This window comes from Mesoplodon mirus, assembly GCF_964341445.2.
Source record: "Mesoplodon mirus genome assembly, chromosome: 16".
Taxonomy (NCBI): Eukaryota; Metazoa; Chordata; class Mammalia; order Artiodactyla; family Ziphiidae; genus Mesoplodon; species Mesoplodon mirus.
The window spans coordinates 66,046,321-66,068,846 of record NC_138992.1 but is presented as its reverse complement, the minus strand read 5'-3'; the positions used below and the strand labels follow the sequence as shown (position 1 = coordinate 66,068,846).

Sequence of the window (22,526 nt, the reverse complement as noted above, 5' to 3'; positions counted from 1 at the left end):
GCTTGTTACAGAAGCAAAAGTTCCACAAGTTTTTATTTTAAAGTCTCTTTTATTTGTAGTTCCTGAAGATAATGAGAAAAAACTATCTAAAAATAGTAACTTCCTAGTTTTGCCTTGCATTATTTTAACACACATATGGCAAGCTTCTAAAACTTGACAACATATATGCACCAGAAATTGTTTCCTGTCCAAAAATATGACCCAAATTTTAAAAATTTTCACTTAAAATACCAAGACCTTATTCTGTCTCATTACCATAATAATGTTCCACATGAATTTTAATAGATACTGTAGAACCTTTATAATAAAGGATAATATCAAAACTCTGGGAAAATAATGATTTATCCTTCCTGTGAGCTAATGAATTATCAGTCTTGAGTTAGGATTAGATATAAAAATTAAAACGTAACCTGCACATATCAAACATAATATAAAGGCAAAAGACTAGCATAAAAGTATTTCTAAAATATACCATGTCCCAACCAAAACAATATTTTAACAAAGGACGAGCTGGAAAAAAAATCCATTCAATCAGTAAAACAAAGTACTGTTTTTAAATACTGAATTATTTGAAGGTAAAAACAAAAGACCAAGAAATGGTACACTTGCACAATACATGCGTACATGGTTGGGAGATTCCCTAATTTCATTTTGCTAAGGCTCTGGAAATATTTTAGAATGACATAACTGTTATTCTAGTTCCAAAGATGCTGAGAGAAAACTTTTAGGAATATAACAATAACAGATATATTGGGAAAAAAATACAAAAGTTAAAATTTCAAATGTCCTAAAATATAACTCCTAAAATATAATTCTTCTTGATCACCTCTTTAAAGTACCAAAAACTTAAATGGCTTAAAACCATGTAGACAAAGTGTTTATTTAGAGCTTTCTTTTAAGGTAACCAAGTTCACTATTACGTATCATATACACAATGGCAAAATTATTGTGAGGACCAAATTAATTCAAGACAATTAAAATCATTCATGGAACTACTTATTATACATTCCTTGAAGGCAGAAGCTTATGTCTTAATTTGATTTTGCATTCTTAGTGCTTACCTAGTGCTTAGTAGTACTTTGTAGGCACAGGGTACATGATAATACACAAATATTATTTCACATTCTAAAAAACTTTCCAGTGTATTAAAACATGATTTAACATGAAAACAAATGAAATAGCCAACAATACTTAAATGCAGAACATACCTCAATCTGCATCTTCAGATGCGTCTTGAAGTTTGACAACAAAGTAAGAAATATGGAAAGGGAAAGCTCAAAAACCTCTGGAACAGAAGAAACTCCATTTTTTGAGAGTGCAACACACAGATACTGCTTAATAGCATTAATAAACATCTCATTTGTCCTGAAAATAGGTCCTGCATTCTGCAGAATGGACAGAAGTAACTGCAATGAAAGAATCTTGGATCGTAACTCATGAGACCTAAAATATAAAAAAGAGGGCACAGTGTATGGACAAGTTCAGCATTACGGTAATAAGAGGCTGTTCCAAAGATATTTCCTGTACCACATAATTTCAAAAACCTTTACATGGAAAGAAACAGAAAACTCTGCAACATAAATAAGGAAGTACAGTACATAAATAAGCTTGGCCACTAATAATGGGTAGTTCCACTGATGTTCTCCTTCTACCACATAATTTCATGAACTTTTTAAATGGGAAAACAATCACTCACACATATTTAACATCAACCTACTGTTCCTTTGAACAAGAAAAAAAAATTTAAAGATTTATGTCTTGTTCCTTTCTTTCACAAGTATATTTCACTTTTTAGAAATCAACATGAACTTCTCAGATTAAGGGCCATATTTAGTATAAATAGGTTCCAATGTACTTTTTTCCTAGTTATGCTACTCAAAAATCCTAAACACTAATTAAAAGTTTTGGTGCATTACCAAATTAAAGCATTGCTTCAGGCTTACTTTTTCTGTAACCATCGAAAACTCTTTTTTTAAAAAATACATACAAAGAGGCTTTTAGAATACTTGTACCTCTTGGTAGCTTACCCATTTATTCTAAATACGTATTTTTATATAATGAAAAGCTGAAAAACACATTTAAGCTTAAATTGAAAACTGTATTTTTCTGATCAATATACTGTGCCACATTTCTGATCACTATCTAGAAGTTTAATGATCAGATTTCACAAATACAATTTTTCTCCCATTGAAACAGGTTTTTTAAGCCCCAGAGACCAAGGAGATTGAACCCAGGCAACTTTTCAAATGCAGAACACATTTAAATGCTCTAGCCTTGGTTCTTTTCTTTATTTATTCCAAATTGTACTCAGTCACATTTACACCGCATAGTAAACTTAACTGCTCTTGATTTCTACCTTAAAAATTTTGTGGTTTTAAGTGTCAAGTGATTCAAGGACCTAAAACTCTATCAAGGAATATTTAATTTTAGGTAAATAGGAATCACAAAAAATACTGCCATCTCTGAAATAAAACTGGAACCAATAATACCATTAATACACAGTCATGTTTCCAAGATGCCTTTGTCTCTGAAACTAAGAATATGTACGTGCAGCAAATGCAGTATTACAAAACAAACAAAACAAAACAAAACTTAGATAAATCAAGTTAGAAACAGTGGGAGTAAGACTTTGAATAACAGCTATAGCAAAATATGGAGTGGGCCAGGTATTCCCTCTTCACGTTGAGGCCTTCCAAGGCTTATCCACTACTGCTACTTCCTTAGTCTACCTCACATTTATCACCCTTTTTGCTCAGTTCCAATAGAAACTAAAACCTGCAGCTTATCATTCTCCAACACATGAGTTTTCTTATAAGTATGTTTTATCTTTGTATCCACAGCATCTAACAAAATGCCTCGTTAGTATGTGCTCAAAATAATTAACGGATTTACTCATGCACTCATCTAAACATTAAGTATCTACTATGAATAGGGCATTAATCAATGAAAAGATGATCAAATGATTATCTGATAACACAATAAAGTATACTTCTGACAGGCAAAAGAAGCTGGAAATTACAGGTCTGCAGTTTTTTGTGGGGTAGTTTCAAATTACGATTCAAGCTTAAAGAACATTTCCTGGATCATCATCTTAGCAAGGCCACAAAATATAAAGAGAAGCAAAGACAAAAAGGAAATTATATAACTACAAAAGATCATTAATTTTGGCAAAAAAAATCATTCAAGATAGAAAACCATATATTCTGGAAAAAGAACAGTTTCTAGGGGTGGAAAATTTGATCTCTTTCAGAATTCAATTCCAATATTTAATGACTGGTGGTCGAGAAGGTTTTCTTTACGTTGAAACAAAATTTCCTAATATCTCTGACTTAAGCCCACTACGTAGGAGGATAATTTACATTATTCGTCACAATAATCTTTTGTAATATTAAAGGTCTGATTTGGGAAAACTAAACATCTGAGGCTTTTAAGGTCACCAACATTTTTAAATCATGGGAAAAATGGCTTTCAGCACTAGCACCAAATTCTAAAGTTATTTTCTCCTTAAAGTAGGTCTTCATCAATCCAGAATGATAGGTCAAAACTGTCATTCCCCCCCACCATAATGAAAATAAGAAACTGAAAAAATTTCAAATATATTCGTATAAAATATATAGGCTATAATCAACTTTATATTGTAATTCGAACAACCTTAATCCTTTTTCTGTAGCGTTTGTATTTTCAAAATATTTCTGACTCTCAGGATTTGGGCCTAAAAAGATAAGAGTTTCAGGCTTCTGGGCCTAAAAGATGTTTCTCACTGAATCAGTACAATGTGACAAAACAAAACTGTAGAAAGTATAACAAATGTGGTTTCCCAAAACTTATAAAGTTTTTATTGTAACTGTCTCCAGTCTTCCTCCTCAGTTGACACTTAGAAACTGAAATGCTCTAGAGTTTTAAAAATGAATTTCCCCCTATTTCAATATCCCTTTCTCAAAGTCACTCAGGCTTCTCCAAGCTGACTTTCTCCAGAAAGTTCTCCTAAAACTGACACGCTATATACTACATGCTGCTGCAACATCAGAGGAGCAGGGCTCTTTAATAACTCCCAAACTCAACCTCGAGCAGGAAGTACTTGCGCTGGAATCATTGAAACAGAAAGATATGTGACAATTTATGACTTAAAAAAATGGCACTTACCTACCGTTTAAACTAATATAATCGATGGGAAGCAGACAAGTGACTCCTATGTTAAAGTATTTCCTGCTCCCCACGGGAGAAAGTTATCATCGTAGGGCATTTTTTCAGACCTTAATGAATATGTTATTATCTTTCATTAAGACTTTTAAGATTTATTTCTCTTAGGTTTTATTACCTTTCAAGTAGTAGCTTTCAGAAGCCTAGCATGAGGCTACACGTAAAGGGCTACATTAGTACCAATGTTACGTACAATATTAAAATAATAATTCATTTAATCATTCAATACTTGATGAGCACCTACTATGCACCAGGCACAATTCTATAATGCTGTTGGTGTGCTTTTGGAAGATAGTGTAAGGTACCTACTCTAGCAATTTTGAAACTCACTGTTTTTTAGTACATGTTTTAAAAAGTAAAATAACCTCCCACATATTTTTTAAAGGTCCCAAAAGACAAAAACAAAAGAAAACCCAAAGACTATTTTACAGTAAGCCTCAAGATTAAAAAGCTGCATTTGTCAGGCAGAACAGCTGAGGACTTACTTTGGATCTGGCGGTCCATCCGACAGTGGTTTCATTGACAGTTTACACAATGACCTGAATACTAGAAAGGCATCCTTTTGTAAAATGTGGGAAAACTTAGCACCAGGTGAAGGTCCTGAAGAATTTCCAGATTCCTAAACAAGTGAACACACCATGTAAATAAAGGCATCTGCCAGTGCAAATCATTTCAGCCTTCTATATATTTTATTCGATTCAGTTATATGTGGGGGTCTACTGGAAGGAAAACTACATGAGGAATTTGCCATACTGTTTTTCTTTATTGTGACATGCCACTCCCACCCCCAACAATAAATACCTTAAAAAATGCATTCTTTTAAAATATGCCACCAAACTCTTAAAATGTACCCATTTATATTATTACTAACAAAACCTAGCACATCACGGTGTGACAAGATACCTCATCCATGGCCTGAACTACGCTTTCCACTACCTGTCACTGGGTGTTTTATGTTTTTGTCCTATTTTATTTTTTATCTACTCTGCGCAGATAGACATAAGACAATGGAGACTGTTAAGGGAACATTTAGAAGTTATTAATGGATAAAGGTCAGCAAGGCCAGGAAAACTTACCCCTATGTATGGGGCAATGATTTAGGGTAGGACTCCCTTATCTAAAAAGATAAGGAAAAAATACACAAAATACAGGGTCGGAAGGATGAGGAGGACCCTATCACCACCACAGTATGGATTTTATTGTACCCTGAGCAAAGGTAAGACGAAGTTCTCGAGATCTCCAGAAGCTCTTTCTCCTCCTAGTATACTAGAATTATCCTATAAATATGTGATAGGAATGTTCTTTTTAAATGTAATTTCAATGGGGGAGGAGGAAAGATGTGAACACATATGAGACACACCTTAGAGTTGGAAATACAGCTATCAATATTGTAAGGGAAAAAACTGCTCTGATTTATATCAATGGAAAAAAAAACCCAAACTTTTTATTTCCTCAAACTGAAATCAGCCAGCATTAGCAACTGGATATATTCACCAAAAGGTGTTGGTAGCAGCCTATCAATTTGTAAGATTAAGAGGATTTCTCCTCTATTTCTACCTGAGTATCATTGGAAGAGACAGACAATCTGTCATCAGGTAAGGACGGTGTATATGCAACAGAAATTGGTGTTCCTGGAATTCCGTTTGCTTGAATATTTTCACTATCACTACCATCCTCTACGGTTCCAATGTTGCCATCTGCACTTGCATTTATGGTAGTCCTTTCTCCCATATCTAAAACGGTAAGAAGAAAAACCATGCAAACATATTTAACTTAACTGAAGTGCACTGAAAAAGCATAGACTATTTAAAATGAAACAGTGGCAGAAAAGCAATGTGAAGTAAGATGTATTGGCACCATTTAAAGGTTAGCGTACTTACTAGTAAGTATGCATTTGGAATATATCCAAACATGATCCTTAAGTAGCTCTGGCAATGGAACACACTCCGCTGATGAAAGGCTAACAGAATGTGCTAAAACAGAAGGTTACTTTTAGCCTATATTAGCATTTACTAAGCTGAGTCCTAATGAATGCTAATGCCTTAAGATATTTAAAGAAATTCTTTAAAAAAATCCCATTTTCAAATAAGTTTGGGAAATTATGGAAAATAGGTATCTTTATCATAGCCTTTAATTTGCTAATACGCATTGAGTTCTCCAAAGGGGATACACAATACGCAGTGTTTCCAAAATTTATTTTACCACGAGATCCCAACCCTCTTTTCAGAATACCTACTAATACCTCTAATAACATATATTCTTTGGAACACAACTATGGAAATAACGGCTGTGAATATTCTTCAGTATGTCACTCTGAGTAATCTTACCTGTGATTAATATACGTAGAAATAAATGACTTCTAGTAGGACAAACATAGACAATGCAAACAATACCAAGTTTCAGAACTACTCTAGGTGTAATGTATGTTACTTTAAAAAAGAAAACTTCATAGCAGCACTATTTACAGTGGCCAAGATATGGAAACAATCTAAACGTCAACAGACAGATGAATGGATAAAGAAGATGTGATTGACATACACATATAAAAACACAATGGAATACTACTCAGTCATAACAAAAAATGAAATTTGAAGCAACATGGATGGACCTAGAGATTATCATACTAAATGAAGCCAGGCAGAAAGAGAAAGAAAAATGCCACGATATCACTTGTATATGGAATCTAAAACACGACACAAATGAACTTATCTACGAAACAGAAACTGACTCACAGACATAGAGAACAAACTATGGTTGTCAAGGAGATGGGGGAATGGGGGAGGAAGGGATTGGGAGTTTGGGATTAGCAGATGCAAACTATTATATACAGGATGGATAAACAACAAGGTCCTACTGTAAAGCACAGGGAACTATATTCAATATCCTGTAATAAACCATACTGGAAAAGAATATGAACTAAAAAAAGAAAAAGGAACACATACATGTCTGCGGCCATAACTCAGTAGCTATCTGGCAGGAAACTGCTCCTTTCATGCTGCCAAGTAAAAGAAATTACAGGCTAGCATGAGGGAAATACAATGTACTAGAAGGAGCACAGATTTTGGAATATGAAAGACCCCTGCTGTTTCAATCATGTCTCTACCACTTAACTGGAGAAGTTATTTCACCTTCTTCATAAGCAACAAAGATAATAAGGTCTCTGAGGAATCACCAAAACACACACGTGCACAGTACATAAAGAACACAATTGGTTCTCAATAAGGGGTAGTAGCTCTTATTAATTTTGCTGATAACTGATAACATGTGCCCAATTTTTTAACTGATTTGAGTAATGAAAGGAGTGTACCTGGTAATACGCTAATGTGTGACACACTAAATACTATTACAGCTTTCTATATATATGTAAAGAATGCTTATATATATGTAAAGAACTCTCTGGAAGAAGTCACAAAAATTTAATAATGATTATCAGAAACTGATGACTGTTCCCCAAAGCACTTACTCCCAACCTTTTTCTCTGTACTCAATTACATCTCTTTCCACTGCCCTTCCTCCACCTTCCCTTAATAAACAACTTCCGCCTTCTACTTAAGCTACACAGATAATTTAACATAGGCTTCCTTACTCTTCCTCACCCACCATAAAGTTCCTTAACACCAACAATCATCTTTTTCTTCCCTCTCATTTCAGGGAAAAAATATTCCTTCACATTTCTAAGGTGAATCATTCATTCACCCTCAAATCTATCTCTTCTTGCCTTCGGTAGTGTCCTTCTCCCCTGGATATTTTCTTGAAACATTACATTTTCAATTTGTGCACAAGACTGGATCTTCCCCAATACTCAACCAACACACTCACATCTTTTCACTATCAAGACGTAACCTTCTTTCAACTTCCGCCACACACCAGCTACTGTCCATTTTTCTTTTCTAAATCAAATTTCTAAAGAAATAATTAATATTCATTGATAATACTTTCCTTCTTAGGAAATTTCTCAAACGAATTGAAAACATTCTCTTATTTTATTTTCAGGCTTTGAAGCCAGACATCTTTGGGTTGGAGTCTTCACTTTACCACTTCTTACAGGTTAGCTTAATCTCTCAGTGCCTCAATTTTCTCATTTGTAAAAAAAAAAAAAAAAAGGGAATTGTAACAGTACCTAAACATCCCAGAGTCTGGGGAGGATTAAGTGAGTCAACACAAGTAAAGCACATAAAATCATTGGGGATACAAAGAAAGTACTTAACAGTTAGATATCATTATTCTCTATGTTTTCTTCCTCTAATTCTCTCTCTAATCGTCCCCTAAACGTTAAGTGCAGACTTCTGTTTACAAGGTGGTGAGTTGAGCCCACTAATTTACCTTCTTCTTTCACAAATCCCACTGAAATTACTAGGGAAAAAATATAAACAAGAGAAATAGTCTTTAGTAGCACTGGAGAACTAAGGAGGATATAATCAACAGACCAAAATCTTGAAGGAATTTCTAAAAATTAAGGTAAGTTCACGGGAATTCCCTGGCGGTCCAGTGGTTAGGACTCGGTGCTTTCGCCGCCATGGCCTGGGTTCAATCCCTGGTTGGAGAACTAAGATCCCATACGCCACGCAGCACAAACAACAACGACGACGACAACGACCAAAGGTTCGGATGGAGGAAGACGGGAAAAGCCAATAATATGCAAATGCCTGTGACTGAACACATGCAAAGGACAGGGCCACCTGAGAAGTGGCTGAATTGTACCATGTGGGTTCCAATATACTCCAAAGCCTAGACAGAATGCCAAGGGTTACGGCGTAGGAGGGAAGAGAGCTTGGGAAACCAGGCCAATGTCTACCAACACAGCTGTCAGCAGCCACGATCATCTAGAATGCATCTGAGCTCAGCCTGTTAATTAAAGTGGAGGATTTGCTTGGTAGGTGTCTTAACCTAAGAAGTAGGGTAGGAGGGGAGAGAGCAGCATCCCAGCTAAGGGGGAACAGACAGTGCTGCAATACACACTGAACAAGCCAGTACAGCAGTGAAATCTAAAGTTCTAGGCTTCCACTCTAACCACCTGTTTCTGCTTAGCTAATGCTAAATAAAGCCCTACCTGAATGAAGGCAACCTAAGATTTCCTGGCAAAGGCTGGGAGAATGGGAACAAACCAAGTTTGAAGAACGCACCCCCCACTCCTGACCCCAAGGCTAGAATATATAAAATGCTGAAACAGCAATTATCCCAAGCTTCACAAGGCTTCAGTGTGTGCTCACAACACAGCCCAAGGATCACCAGGATCCCCCCTCTGCTCAAGGGAGGCATCTGCTTCTTTTAGTTAAGTTCTCAGCTGGGAAATAAGGTCTGCCTTTGGACGGCAGTCACCTGGCAGACTCTGGAGAGGAAAGCCTCATGAGAAATGGAAAAGCAGTGCACAGAATTACTGAGAAAGCTCTTTATATACTGATCAAATCTGGTCTTTCTATTCTTTAAACAGACAGAAATGTAAAGTCTACACTCAAAAGTAAGGACAAAGGTCAGCAATCTGAGCAAATGGTTTCCCGGTGAAACATTTTACAGCTGGAACAATTTTAATTAGTACTCCCAGAGATGTGTGAAAGACTACTGCAACAATAAATAAGCGCAAAGCGCTATGAAAAAAGGGAGCTCAAGAAAAAATAGGGGTTCTTGGAGACAAAAACAAAATTACGGAAAGAAAAAACATACACTGGGAAAAGCAGTAGAATGGACATTAATGAATAAAGTATTGGAAAGCCCCTTGTAACGTTTTCTCTGAATGTAGAATCATAAGACAAAACGATGGACATTAGGAAAGATTGTCAGAACAATAAGGGATATGATGAAAAATACTCAACGACTGTATAGTGTGCGATGTGGAAGGGAAGAATGGAAAGAAAGAATAGCTAAAAACATAATAGAAAAATCACTAGAATGATGAAAAGTTATGAAAAGAATTCAACAGCTAGCCCTGATTTAAAAAACAAAAGTAAAATCACACCCAGGCACACACACAAAAAGATAAAAAGTATTTTTTAATAAACTAGAAATACAGAAAACTTACTAAACGTGATAAAGAGTGTCGTCCAAAACACAAAAGCAATCATCAGACTTACGGGTGAAATATAGCAATAATGTTAAAAACAAATGAGGATTCTTGCCACCATTAACCCTACTCAACATTTTCTTGAGGTTCAAACTAATGTTATATAACAAAACTGAGAGAACAAAAATGAAGTGTAAATATTATAAAGGAAGAAACAAAGATAAAATATCATTACTCACCTAGAAAACCCAAGATAACCGAATGAAAAACTTTTAGAAACAATTACTAAATAAACTTACTTTTTGAACTGAATGAACTGGTTCTAAACTTTGTGTATACATTTAATGAAATATATAAAAAACTGATGGGGAGGGACTTGCACTATAAAGATCAACATATACAATAAAGTTAAAATATTTTAAATAATTCAACACTGGATAAGAATAAACAGCTCAATGTGACTGTACAGAAAACTCCAACAGAACCATTTTGGATAAAAGTGGGATTTCAAATTAATTAGGAAAGGAAGTATTATTCTAGGTTATAACTAGCTAGCCAAATCTCATACCAAATAGAAAAACAAATGTCAGATGAATTAAAAATTTAAATTAAAAAAATGAAAACAAAAGTATTAGAAAAACATGGTAGAATATTTTTATAATCTTAGGGTTGTAAAATCCATTCTAAGCAAGACAAAAACAGAATCACAAAGAAAAAGGCTTTATTTGTTAAATTTTTTAGGTATGGTCAAATATCTGCTGAGAACAGTAACAACAGAAGCAAAGGTAAACAAAACAAAACAAAGACTGACTGGGGAAAAAATATTTACAATACAATGAACAAGGGTTAATTTCTTAAGATGAAGAAATCTTGAATTAAGGAACAAAAACCCATCAAGAGGGAGGGGATATGGAGATATATGTATACATACAGCTGATTCACTTTGTTGTACAACAGAAACTAACACAACACTGTAAAGCAATTATACTCCAATAAAGATGAAAAACAAAAAAAAGAACAAAACCCCAAAAAGCTGAATGGAAAAATGGGCAAAAGATAGGAATAGGCAATTCAGCAAAGTATAAATAGCCCATAGACACTCAGCTGCACCACATGAAATTGCCAGTATTTGATCTACAAAAATAATGACCGCTTCCTATGTTTTTACCATGCAAATAATCAAAGAAACATAAATTAAAACAGTAAGATATAGTCCATCTATTAAAGTGATGTTAAACAAAACACTGTATATAAATTTTAAATGTTCATACATCTTGGTCAAGTATTCCTTACCCTAAAGAAAAGTGCAAAATGATATCTATAATATGAATGCTCCATGAGAGCCATGCAAAGCAAAAACTCGTAAATAACCTAAATGCCAGTATTAATAGGAGATTATTTAAATAAATTATGGACCACCAATATAATTAAGTACAATATGACATGAAAGGAAAACTATAATTTAGTATGTGACAACAGCAGATTATAAAACAGTAAGTACAGTATGTTCCCATTTATATTTAAATATATGAATGCAGACATGCATGGAAAATGTTATAGAAAAACTTTTTAAAGAGCAAAAAACAGATCAAGGTCAGAAGACTTGGGCAAATAAGGAACTGAGAGAAAATATTTGTAAAATATATCACAGAATCCTAATATATAAAGGATTCTTTGAAATTATGGGGGAAAAAGGATAAAAACCTGACAGAATGAACAGAAGACATGAATAGATGACTCCCTAAAAAAGATATACAATGGCCCTCAAACACAACAAGATATTTAATTTCACCCGTGGAGAAATGCAAATTAAAACCAAAGTAAGATACAATTCTCACCTGTCAGGTTGGCAAAAATTCAAAACCTTAAACTCCACTGGCAGCTTGGAGAAAAAGGCACTCTTGTATGTTGCAAGTAAGAGTGCAAAACAATACAACACCTACGAAGAGAAATTCAGCAAAAGCTAACATACCTTCACATTCATTTACCACTTGACCTAGTAATATTACCTCTTTGAATTTGCCCAGAGGACCAATCTCCACAAATACGAATACAGATATACATGGTTATTCACTGCAGCTTTATCTGTAATAGCAAAATACTGGAAACAACCGAAGTTCCTGTCAGCAGGGGACTGGCTGAATAAACATATACCCACATAATAGAGTATTATGCAGAGAGCCAAAAGAAAAAAGAATAAGAGAAATCTCTATTAACTGAAATAGAGGGATTTCTAGTATATATTAGGTGAAAAAAGGGGAAGACACAGAAGATATACAGTGTTCTATCAAAAAGAAAGAGAAATAATCCTAAGTATTTGCTTACTTCTCTGGGGAAACACACACACACACACACATTATAAAACCAGGGGTCCCCAACCCCCCCCAACACCCCAGGCCACACGGCACGAGGCTGAGTGGCGGGTGAGCGAGCGGAGCTTCATCTGTATTTACAGCCGCTCCCATCGCTCCTGTTACTGCCTGAGCTCCGCCTCCTTTCCGATCAGCAGCGGCATTGGATTCTCATAGGAGCACGAACCCTACTGTGAACTGCGCGTGTGAGGGATCTAGGTTGCCCGCTCCTTACGAGAACCTAACGCCTGATGATCTGACGTGGAGCTGAGGGGGTGATGTTAGTGCTGGGGAGCGGCTGCAGATACAGACCATCATTAGCAGAGAGGTCTGACTGTACAGAGACCATAATTAATTAATTGCTTACAAACTCATGTCAAAACCCTATCAGTGAGTGGCAAGTGAGAACAAGCTCAGGGCTCCCACTGATTCTGCATTATGGTGAGTTGTATAATTATTTCATTATATATTACAACGTAATAATAATAGGAATAGGACTTCCCTGGTGGTACAGTGGTTGCGAATCTGCCTGCCAATGCAAGGGACCCAGGTTCGAGCCCTGGTCCGGGAAGATCTCACATGCCGCGGAGCAACTACACCCGTGTACCACAACTACTGAGCCCATGTGCCACACCTACTGAAGCCTGCGCACCTAGAGCCTGTGCTCTGCAACAAGAGAAGCCACCTCAATGAGAAGCCCGCGCACCGCAACGAAGAGTAGCCCCCGCTCGCCTCAACTAGAGAAAGCCCATGTGTAGCAACAAACACCCAATGCAGCAATCAATAAAATAATAATAATAATAATAGAAATAAAGTGTACAATAAATGTAATGCGCTTGAATCATCTGAAACCATCCCCCTGCCCCGGTCCGTGGAAAAACTGTCTTCTACGAAACCAGTCCCTGGTGCCAAAAAGGTTGGGGACCGCTGTTATAAATTACAAGCTTATGAAAGTAGTTACCTATAAGGCAGGTCAGCAAGGGAAGAAATGGAAGGAAGAGTTCTCTGAGTAAATATTTTATATAATTTTTACTTTGAATCATGTAAATGTTCTTCAATTTAAAAAGTTAAATCAATAAAATAGTTAATACAAGTAACTTCTGAACACAGTACTCTCTTCATCCTTAGTAAAATATATTCTAAGGACACATACGATTGCAAAGAAATCTGAACTTTAATTAATCAGCTTGTTCTTGGTAATGGCACACTGTTTCTGCAAATTTAGGTTTTCACTGTGGAAAAAGAAACACAAGTATGAAATGCAGGAAGATGAAGAGAAACCTGGTGGTGCTGGATGTGAATTAGAACTAATAAGATGATCTTGTGATTGTGTATCTCCTGTTTCTGTCCACTGGAAAAGACTAAAAAGTAATAACTGGAAAAGACTAAAAGTAATAACACCCTAGTAGCAATGAGCATACCTAGTACCTAGGCCTTGGTCTCTAAACACAATTGCCCACTAAAAAGAATAAGGACTCCTAAGAACTTGTTGATTCCAGGGCTGGGACAAGGGAAAGCTGAAGGTGAACCTACAACATCTTACTGTTCCAGAAAACAAGGAAATGCTCAAAGACTAATGCAATCACATCAAAAGGACACAGGGGCTGGCTTGAAGGGATTCCCACTGGCCAGATCAGGAACAAACAATGACGACGGTGAAGGATTATAACACACTGAGTACAGGGAGCTGCTCCTCTCCATATAAAAATGTTAATTAAGATTAGAATTAGGAAATCACTACATGGCAATCCATGTAATATCTAAGGATCATCAAGGGATTTTAAAACCAGTAAGTGAAGGGATCTTGATATGATCTCAAAGTGTCACTCATAGATTACTTATTAATTATAAAGGGGAAAATGTTCCCTTACAATGAAGAGAGCTGGTGGTCATCTTTAACCAGGTGATCAAACATTATCACCAACAGAGGGTAACTTAATTATGCACCAATTTATATGATGTAATAAGAAATACCAACATTACCTATGCAGTATTTTTGCCAAATGTTTACTCTAAATCAAAATAAGGAAACCATCAGATCAATTCAAACTGTGCAACATTCTACAAGACAATATTATACTCTTAAAAATAAAAGTAAATGTTATGAAAGATGGAAAAAAAGGCAAGAGGACTTGTTCTCAACTAATGAGACCAAAGAGACATAATCAAATGCAGCAAGGGTACCCAGAATGGGTTCTGGACTAAAAAAAGAAAAAAAAGGATATAAGAAACACATTTGGGGACAACTAGGAACACTTTAAAGTGTATTTATATCAGATATTCTTAAGAGTGTTATTTTTTTTAGGTGTGAAAATGGAATTGTGGTTATGTATGAGAATGCCCTTATTCTTAGAAGATATATGCTGAGTTATTTTAGGGGTAAGGCGTCATGTTGTATATAGCCAACTTTCAAATGGTTCAGCAAAAACAAAACACACACACAGGTCTACTTAAAGACAAGTAAAACAAATGTAGCAAAACTGTTAATAGTCAGTGATCTAGAAAAGGACCTACAGTTTTCACTGTACTGTTCCTTGAACTATTCTCTACGTTGGAAAGTTTTCTAAGTAAAAAGCAGAAAAATGAAAGAACTTTCACTTCACACTCTGTATTCATATGTATTAGAGACTGGCAAAGGACCAGACAGTAGACATTTTAGGCTTTGCTGGCCGTATGATCTTTGTTGCCACTACTCAACTTTACTTTTGTACTGCAAAGGCAGTCACTATAAGCAACACATAAACAAATAAGCATGGCTGTGTTCCAATAAAACTTTATTTACAAAAATAGGTAGTGGGCCAAATTTGGTTCATGGAACATTATTTTCCAACCCCTAATATACATTATAAAATTTTAAGAGAATGTGTGGGTACCTAATACTTTCTTTCTTCCCTTATTATAAGTTTACAGTTTTTTGGAAAATTCATATTCCCCAAGACCATGCTCTCTTCTTTAGCCTCTACACTTTCCCATTTGGTAATCGACTTCAAGTACTAATTTTAACAGAATGACTCCCACCTATAACACCTGCCTTGGTATCTCTTAGGCCAGAGTTCTATATTTCCATTATATATTTCATAAACATTTCCACATGAATGGCACACCTGAAGGTCAAATGCAAAGTCAAAATAAAAATTAGTACTTTTTTTCCCCACGCCAACGTCTACTCCAATAATTCTACCAATAGTACTACCACCCACTTACCCATTTAGGCTCAAAAACTGGGAGACTGCCTGTGCAGAAAAGAGCTAACATAGCATGCCTGAGACTGCCTATCCTTAGAAAGGCCTGCTTGCAAGGCTGGCTCGTGGCTGGAACCTTGGAACTTACACTTTGGGAGGATTCTCACTCTTCCCAGAACTAATAAAAGTGGCTCACTGTGCCTCAATAGTTTGTACAAATAATGTGGTTTATGCTGGAACACCAGCTTTCCCTCTGGGAATCTGGAATTTTGGTATATGCAGATAGAGAGTGTCTATATGATAGGCTCCCCAAAAAAACTTTGGGCACTCAGTCTCTAAGGAGCTGCCCTAGTAGACAACACTTCACAATTCAATGCTTGAGGAATTAAGAGTTTCCCATGTAACTTCACTGGGAGAGGAATCCTGGAAGTGTGCACCTGATTTCCTCCAGACTTTGCCCCATACACCTTTTCCCTTTGATGATTTTGCCTTGTACCTTGACTCACTGCATCACAGTGGTGAGTGTAACTATATGATGAGTCCTTCTGGTGAATCACCAAATCCTGAGGTAACCTTGGGGACTTTTGACACAGTTTTTATTCTCTCTTTCACCTAGATTTCAATCGGTTGCAAACTCTTCTTGATTCAACTTCCATTATCTCACTTTTCATTCACTTTTTCCTCTCTATTTCCACTGTTACTGCCCTATTTAGGTTTAGATTACTGCACTGGTCTTTTACTGGACTTCATATTTCCCTACTTAGCTTCTTAAAACATTATTCTGATTACTTCATTTCTTAGTTCTAAAATCTTCAATGGTAACTTATTCTCTCTTAGAACGAAGTCCAAAATCCTAAAGCTGGAATTTATAACCATCCATTGGTTGGCTCCAAACTACTTCTTCAAACTTATTTTCTACCATATGACACCACATACTTCACACTTCAGCCAAAGCACCACCTGCCAATTCCCAAATCATTCTCTCTAGACTTTAGCTAACAGTTTCCCATACATCAAACACCACTCCCTATACCTGCGTGAATATCTATACAGTCTAAGTTCAAGTGTCACCTCCTACATGAAGCCCTCCTGGATAATTTTAGCTGGAAATACCCATTCTTTTTTTTTGAATTTTAATAGGATTTTAGCTATTTCTTTCTAGTGACACTTATCTTACATTCCTATTCTCCAGAACCCCTTTCCTCCAGAGCATATGGTCTATTTCAAATAAACGTTTGTGTCTCCTTACAGTGCCATACAATTGTATGTGCTTCATAAGTATTCGTTGAATGAAAAGATGAATGAAAAATTAAGAATGCAATCAGATGAATACTTGCTTCTAGTGTTGTACTAAAGAAGGAAATATATTCTTAGAAATGATGTTATAAATGGAAATCAGGCATGGCTGAAATAGTACTATTCTCATTCAAGAGCCACACTGTACATTTAATCATATTTCTAGAAGTACATGTAGCAAGGTACTATGCTTAGTCCTGTGCGAGGTACCATGAATTAAATAAGCTTCAGTGGATTGGTCTCAGATCTAATCCTATCTATAATAATATTGATCACAAGAAGTGTGAGTGAAACTCCTAACAAACTTAAAAATTTTTTTATAATACAATCCATGATAGGACCTGCCCCTGTATCAGCTATGACTTGGGTCATGATAATAAAGGTATAAGAAATCACAATTTTTCCAAAGATACAAAATACTAAAAACCAAATCAATTTAAACATTTTCTAGTTTATAAAGTTTAACACATTTAGGAGGATGGAAAATATACCCTTGCCCTTCTCCCAGCAAACATAAAAACAAAAAATGAAATGGTATTCAACCTTTTTTTTAATGGGGTGGGGAACAGTGGGTTTTTATAAACAGATTATAACTGAAACTGGAGAAAAAGAAAGTACTCATCTATAATCAAATAAATTTAAATATTTTTTCTACACACAATTTTTGCCTTTTTTATTTTGCATATTATAAAATAGTCCCCACAGTCACATGAAATAACATAAGACAGAATAAACTAATTTCAAGTCAAATACAGTACCTCCAACGATGACGTTCACCATTTCTTCTACAATGCTCTGCACAATGTCTCGTGGCTTTTCCTCACAGTCATGGTTTTCTCCATCATATAATACATCATTTTTAGATAATGCTTTAAAAAAGAAAAATTCAAGAAAACAGTATTTTAGTTTTTTGGAAACTTTTACTAAACATTTATAATGAAAAAAATCTAAGAAATTAAGAATAAAAGAAAAAAAAAACAGATATATGAAACTAGAAGCAATTACATGTTAAACCTTCAAAACTTTTAACCAAACCATATTTTAAAGTATTTTATCATTTCAAGTCAATTTCAACAATATTCGTTTGACAAGCTATTAAATGACTATTCAACTTAAATGAGTTTTCTAGATTATTTAAGAACCAAAACTTTTAAAAGTATTCTGAATTAAACATTTCTAACATGTCCCACACTTATCAAATAATATCAAACGTAATTAAAGCTTGTTTTGATTAATTAGGCTCACCAGTAATAACAAGCTCATCATTGTGCTCTAATATGATAAGGTCCTTGAAGAACCAGAGACAGGGCTATCTGAGCTCTTCCTTACTATTTTTTCCCCAACATACTCCACATATCCAGTGTAAAACTAAATTTAGTAAGTAAAAGAGAATTCATCTCCCAATTTAACATTAATCAAAAACAGACATAACTACCAATCAGAACTTCTGAACACACAAGAAACTAATAAAACTTGATAGTCCCAGTTAGTTTGTAGCGACTACTGCAGATAAAAATACAGTTTCCCCGGGATTTTCTGAAATGCTGAAAATATCTCGGGAAGGCTCAGTTAGCACTTTATGATGCTTTGGGATCTGGGTCCCTGTTCTGGGAGCCACTGCCCTACAGCAAATGGCCTCAGACTGCATGTGAGCTTATGGTGCTACTGTCTACACACACCCCCAACTCACACTACTATGAAGGACCACTACTCAAAACTCTGACTTCCAGAAGTCTGTCCTCCCTGTGTTCACTGCTCCTCATCTACTGTTTGCTGCATTCTACAAAATACTGAATGTCACAGGAGAAATCTGATAAATAAGCATGTCAAATCAGTAACATATTTTATAAAAAATTCAAATACAATAGCATTTAGATTCTTCTGTGGAGTAAAAACATATAAATGTCTTGACATACAATCTTTCCATCTTTCTTAAATTTTGTATTCCTGCACTCAAGTTGGCTAAAGTTACCAAGAGTCTAAAAATTAACAGTTTCAACATAACTAAATACACATAGTCACTAAAATGTGCACAAAATGATTAGCAAATCAAGTGAATTCTCTTATAAATTATGACAGAAATAGATTAGAGTAACAGTGAATAATACTTATTACATATGGGAAATGATTATAGAAGTTAACTTTTATGTCCAAAGTCACACAGCCAGTAAGTGACAGAGATGGGATTCAAAGCAGATAATCTAATTCCAGACCATGCACTCTCAGCCAACGGCTCACAAGCAAAATTTTCATTTATATCAGCTATCGTGAGAAAAACACCTTTAAAAATAATCACGACTATGCCACAGGAATTATGTCTTATTTATAGTGCTGTATCCTAAAAGGTACCTACAGTGGTCCCTACTACACAGTAGATGCTTCCACCCCTTGGGTCTCGGCCTATGTTGTTTCTTCTGTTAGAAAACTCCCTAAATTTTCTGGCTAGGCAATTCCTTCCCTTATCCAAACAAGATTCAGCTAAAGCATCACTTTCTCTACAAAAGTACTTCCTAACTCTCCTCAGCAGAATTATCTTATGCATGCCACTTGCAGGATATTTATCACATTACACCTCATTTATACATGCCTGACCTTCCAGGCAGACCATGAGCACCCTAAGAGCAATGGCTACATCTTCATCAGCTTTTTTTTTTTTTTTTTTTTTTTTTTTTTGCGGTATGCGGGCCTCTCACCATTGTGGCCTCTCCCGTTGCGGAGCACAGGCTCTGGATGCGCAGGCTCAGCGGCCATGGCTCACGGGCCCAGCCGCTCCGCGGCATGTGGGATCTTCCCAGACCGGGGCACGAACCCGTGTCCCCTGCATCGGCAGGCGGACTCTCAACCACTGCGCCACCAGGGAAGCCCTTCATCAGCTTTTTTAACGCCAAGTCCTAGCACAGTGCCTGGGACACAGTATGCTAAATCAATATTTGCTGAATGCAGGGATGAAGAAATGGAGGAATAAATAAAGTTCCAGCCTTATTATAGATTAGCTCTTTGAACAGCTCCTTTATAAGTTTACAGTGAAAGTAGGGGAAATTTCAGCAAGCGCAGGCTAGAAAAATGTAAATCATATAGGCAGTATAGATTCATTATTAGCTTGAGTACTAGAAATGCTTGGTTTATCAAAACTGTCCCCTTTAAAGTAAATGCTAAATAAAGTACTCTTAAAAAGAGTAAAAAGGCACCTATTCATGACACTGCTGATATTCAAACCACTGTTATGTTATGGAAAAGATGTGGTTAAAAAAAAAAATCAAGAGCTAAAAATATACTATAGAAGTCTTTCCTCAAAGTAAAGTAAAAACACAGAATTCAGATGAATTGTAACTAAGCCCTAACCATCCTAGTTCTACAAAACCACACTGGAAGGCAACAGAATTTCCATCATTTTTGACACCAAGCTAAGGAGGAACAAAGGGAAGAAACTTGTTTCCGGGCAGTTTTATAGAACAGCTAAAGCTGAGAATAACGTTTGGGGAAAAAAATGACTGCATGTGATTATTTTTAGAGAAACACATTTGTAAAACAAATAAATGCAATTTAATTTTTGTAATCCTGTAACTTTTTCTTATAAATTTACTGAGAAAAAAGCACCGTCAGAGAAGATCTAAATCTTATCGATCATTACACATCAGGATATAAAAATAAATATTTTTGTATGCCAGGTGGTTATTCAAAAGATGTCTTTTCATATTTAATTTCAGTCCTTTTTTTGACAATAGTATCTTGTGAACTTATAATGATTTCCTAAAATTTTCAGTCACATTCCAGAAAACTCTACTAAATAAATAGGTCTCCTGTTTGCTATGAACTAATTTTAAGAAAACTTTATCACCTAGGATGGACAAAGTCCACAATTACCGCAACGTGCCTGATACCCATTAAGTCATATCACCCTTTCCACGTTTCTTTACCAAAAATGCCCTCCTGCATTCTTCCCCCAACACACACCTCCCAACCCCTGCAAGCCCTTCTCAAAAAGATTACTTTCGGCTGCAGCTGCCTGATCAGCTTCAGTCTGTTCATTTTCTGCACTGGAAGTATCAGATCCATTTTCAGGTTCTGTATCATCCTGAAGGCTTTTATCCACATCATGTGAATGGGGATCAAGGTCCCCTTCATGTTCCTGGGATATATGATCAACAGTCTGAGGTGGCAAATATCTAAGTTGAGGTGATTCAGGCTCATGATGGCTTACTGGAGACTGCAACAGATGCTGCTGCTGTCGATGCCTTTCTTTTTCCATTTGTTTGGCTTCCTGCAACTGGAAAGAAAGAAAATAATTTCCAATACTAGCAAAATAAGTTGTTTAAAATTTGGAGGGGTAATGTTACACTCAACTATAAATCCTTCATAGGAGCTGCCACCTTGTCTCTAGGCTTAGAAGTCGTGGTCCATCAGAAATAAAAAACTAAAACATACTAAAAACAACAATAGAAAACAGTGGTTACTTCTCAGGGGCATGGAATTTGGCAAACAAGAACAGAGATGGAAGTCTTTCACTATATCCTCTTGTCATTATTTTTGGTGTTTGAATGATGTAAATGTACTACTGAAACAAAACAAAATTAAAAACAAATTAATTTTTAATAACCTTAGAATGATAACTGGACTGTTGCCAATGTAACAGTAGATTTACCTAAAATCAAATAAAAGCTTCACTAAGGGAGGAAAAAAGTGCACAGGGAAATAAAATACACACACATTCATTTTTACTTATATATACAGAAATAAGTCTAGACATTTACACAAGAAACTAGTAATAATGGTTACCTCTGGGGGTAGAAGTTAGCAAATGACCGAACTGGAAACAAGAGTGAGAGGGAACCTTTCAGTGTGTACCTTTCTGTAGCAGGTTCTTATGTCACCTTGCCAAATGTCTTTTAATTAAAAAATAATAGTTACATTTAATAAAATTGCAACAAGTACTTAAATGCCTCTGCCCAATCAGTCATCTAATAAGAATGAAAAAACTTTATAAATGTTCCAGTTTTATTTTAGGAGACCTAAATTATTATGTACGTAATACCACGTGTAAAACTGGTTCACTTACAAGATGCTAAAAACAGTAACAATCAAGATCACAGGGTTTCATTTTTTAGCACTTTATTGCTTTTAGACACATCTCTTTTGATCCTCATGACCTAATAGGAATCATTCTCACAGAATTAATTTCCACAAAGATAAATATTTTAGTGTCAAATATGAACATTTCATATTCCTAGTAATATTCTAGGTTATGAGGAAATACCAGAATTAATCATATGAATTTATAAAACAAATTTGAATTAAAAGATTTTAATGCCCAAAAGGTACGAAAAAACTTATAATCTGTAATGATCTAAGTCCCTTATTTTACAGATAAGGAAACTGATAGGCATGACTAGTTGCACACAGTTGGAATCAGAAGAGACTTCTCGGACTTCTCAAAGCTTTAGGCCATTCATGAGAAAGTCCATTTCCAAATTAACAGTGAGGAACCTTTGACTTGCAATC

General features: G+C 35.6%; 1 protein-coding gene across 2 annotated transcripts in view; it reads right to left on the bottom strand.

Annotated features, from left to right (window-relative positions):
* ARFGEF1 (ARF guanine nucleotide exchange factor 1) overlaps positions 1-22,526 on the bottom strand; it is a 135,748-nt gene that overhangs the window by 55,698 nt on the left and 57,524 nt on the right. For both annotated transcript variants that reach the window (XM_082601026.1, XM_082601025.1), the window contains exons 6-10: positions 21,018-21,294; positions 17,786-17,896; positions 5,758-5,933; positions 4,686-4,819; positions 1,209-1,443 (exon numbers count right to left, since the gene is read on the bottom strand). In XM_082601026.1, coding sequence (XP_082457152.1) covers positions 1,209-1,443; positions 4,686-4,819; positions 5,758-5,933; positions 17,786-17,896; positions 21,018-21,294 — 933 coding nt within the window. The remainder of the gene's footprint in view (positions 1-1,208; positions 1,444-4,685; positions 4,820-5,757; positions 5,934-17,785; positions 17,897-21,017; positions 21,295-22,526) is intronic.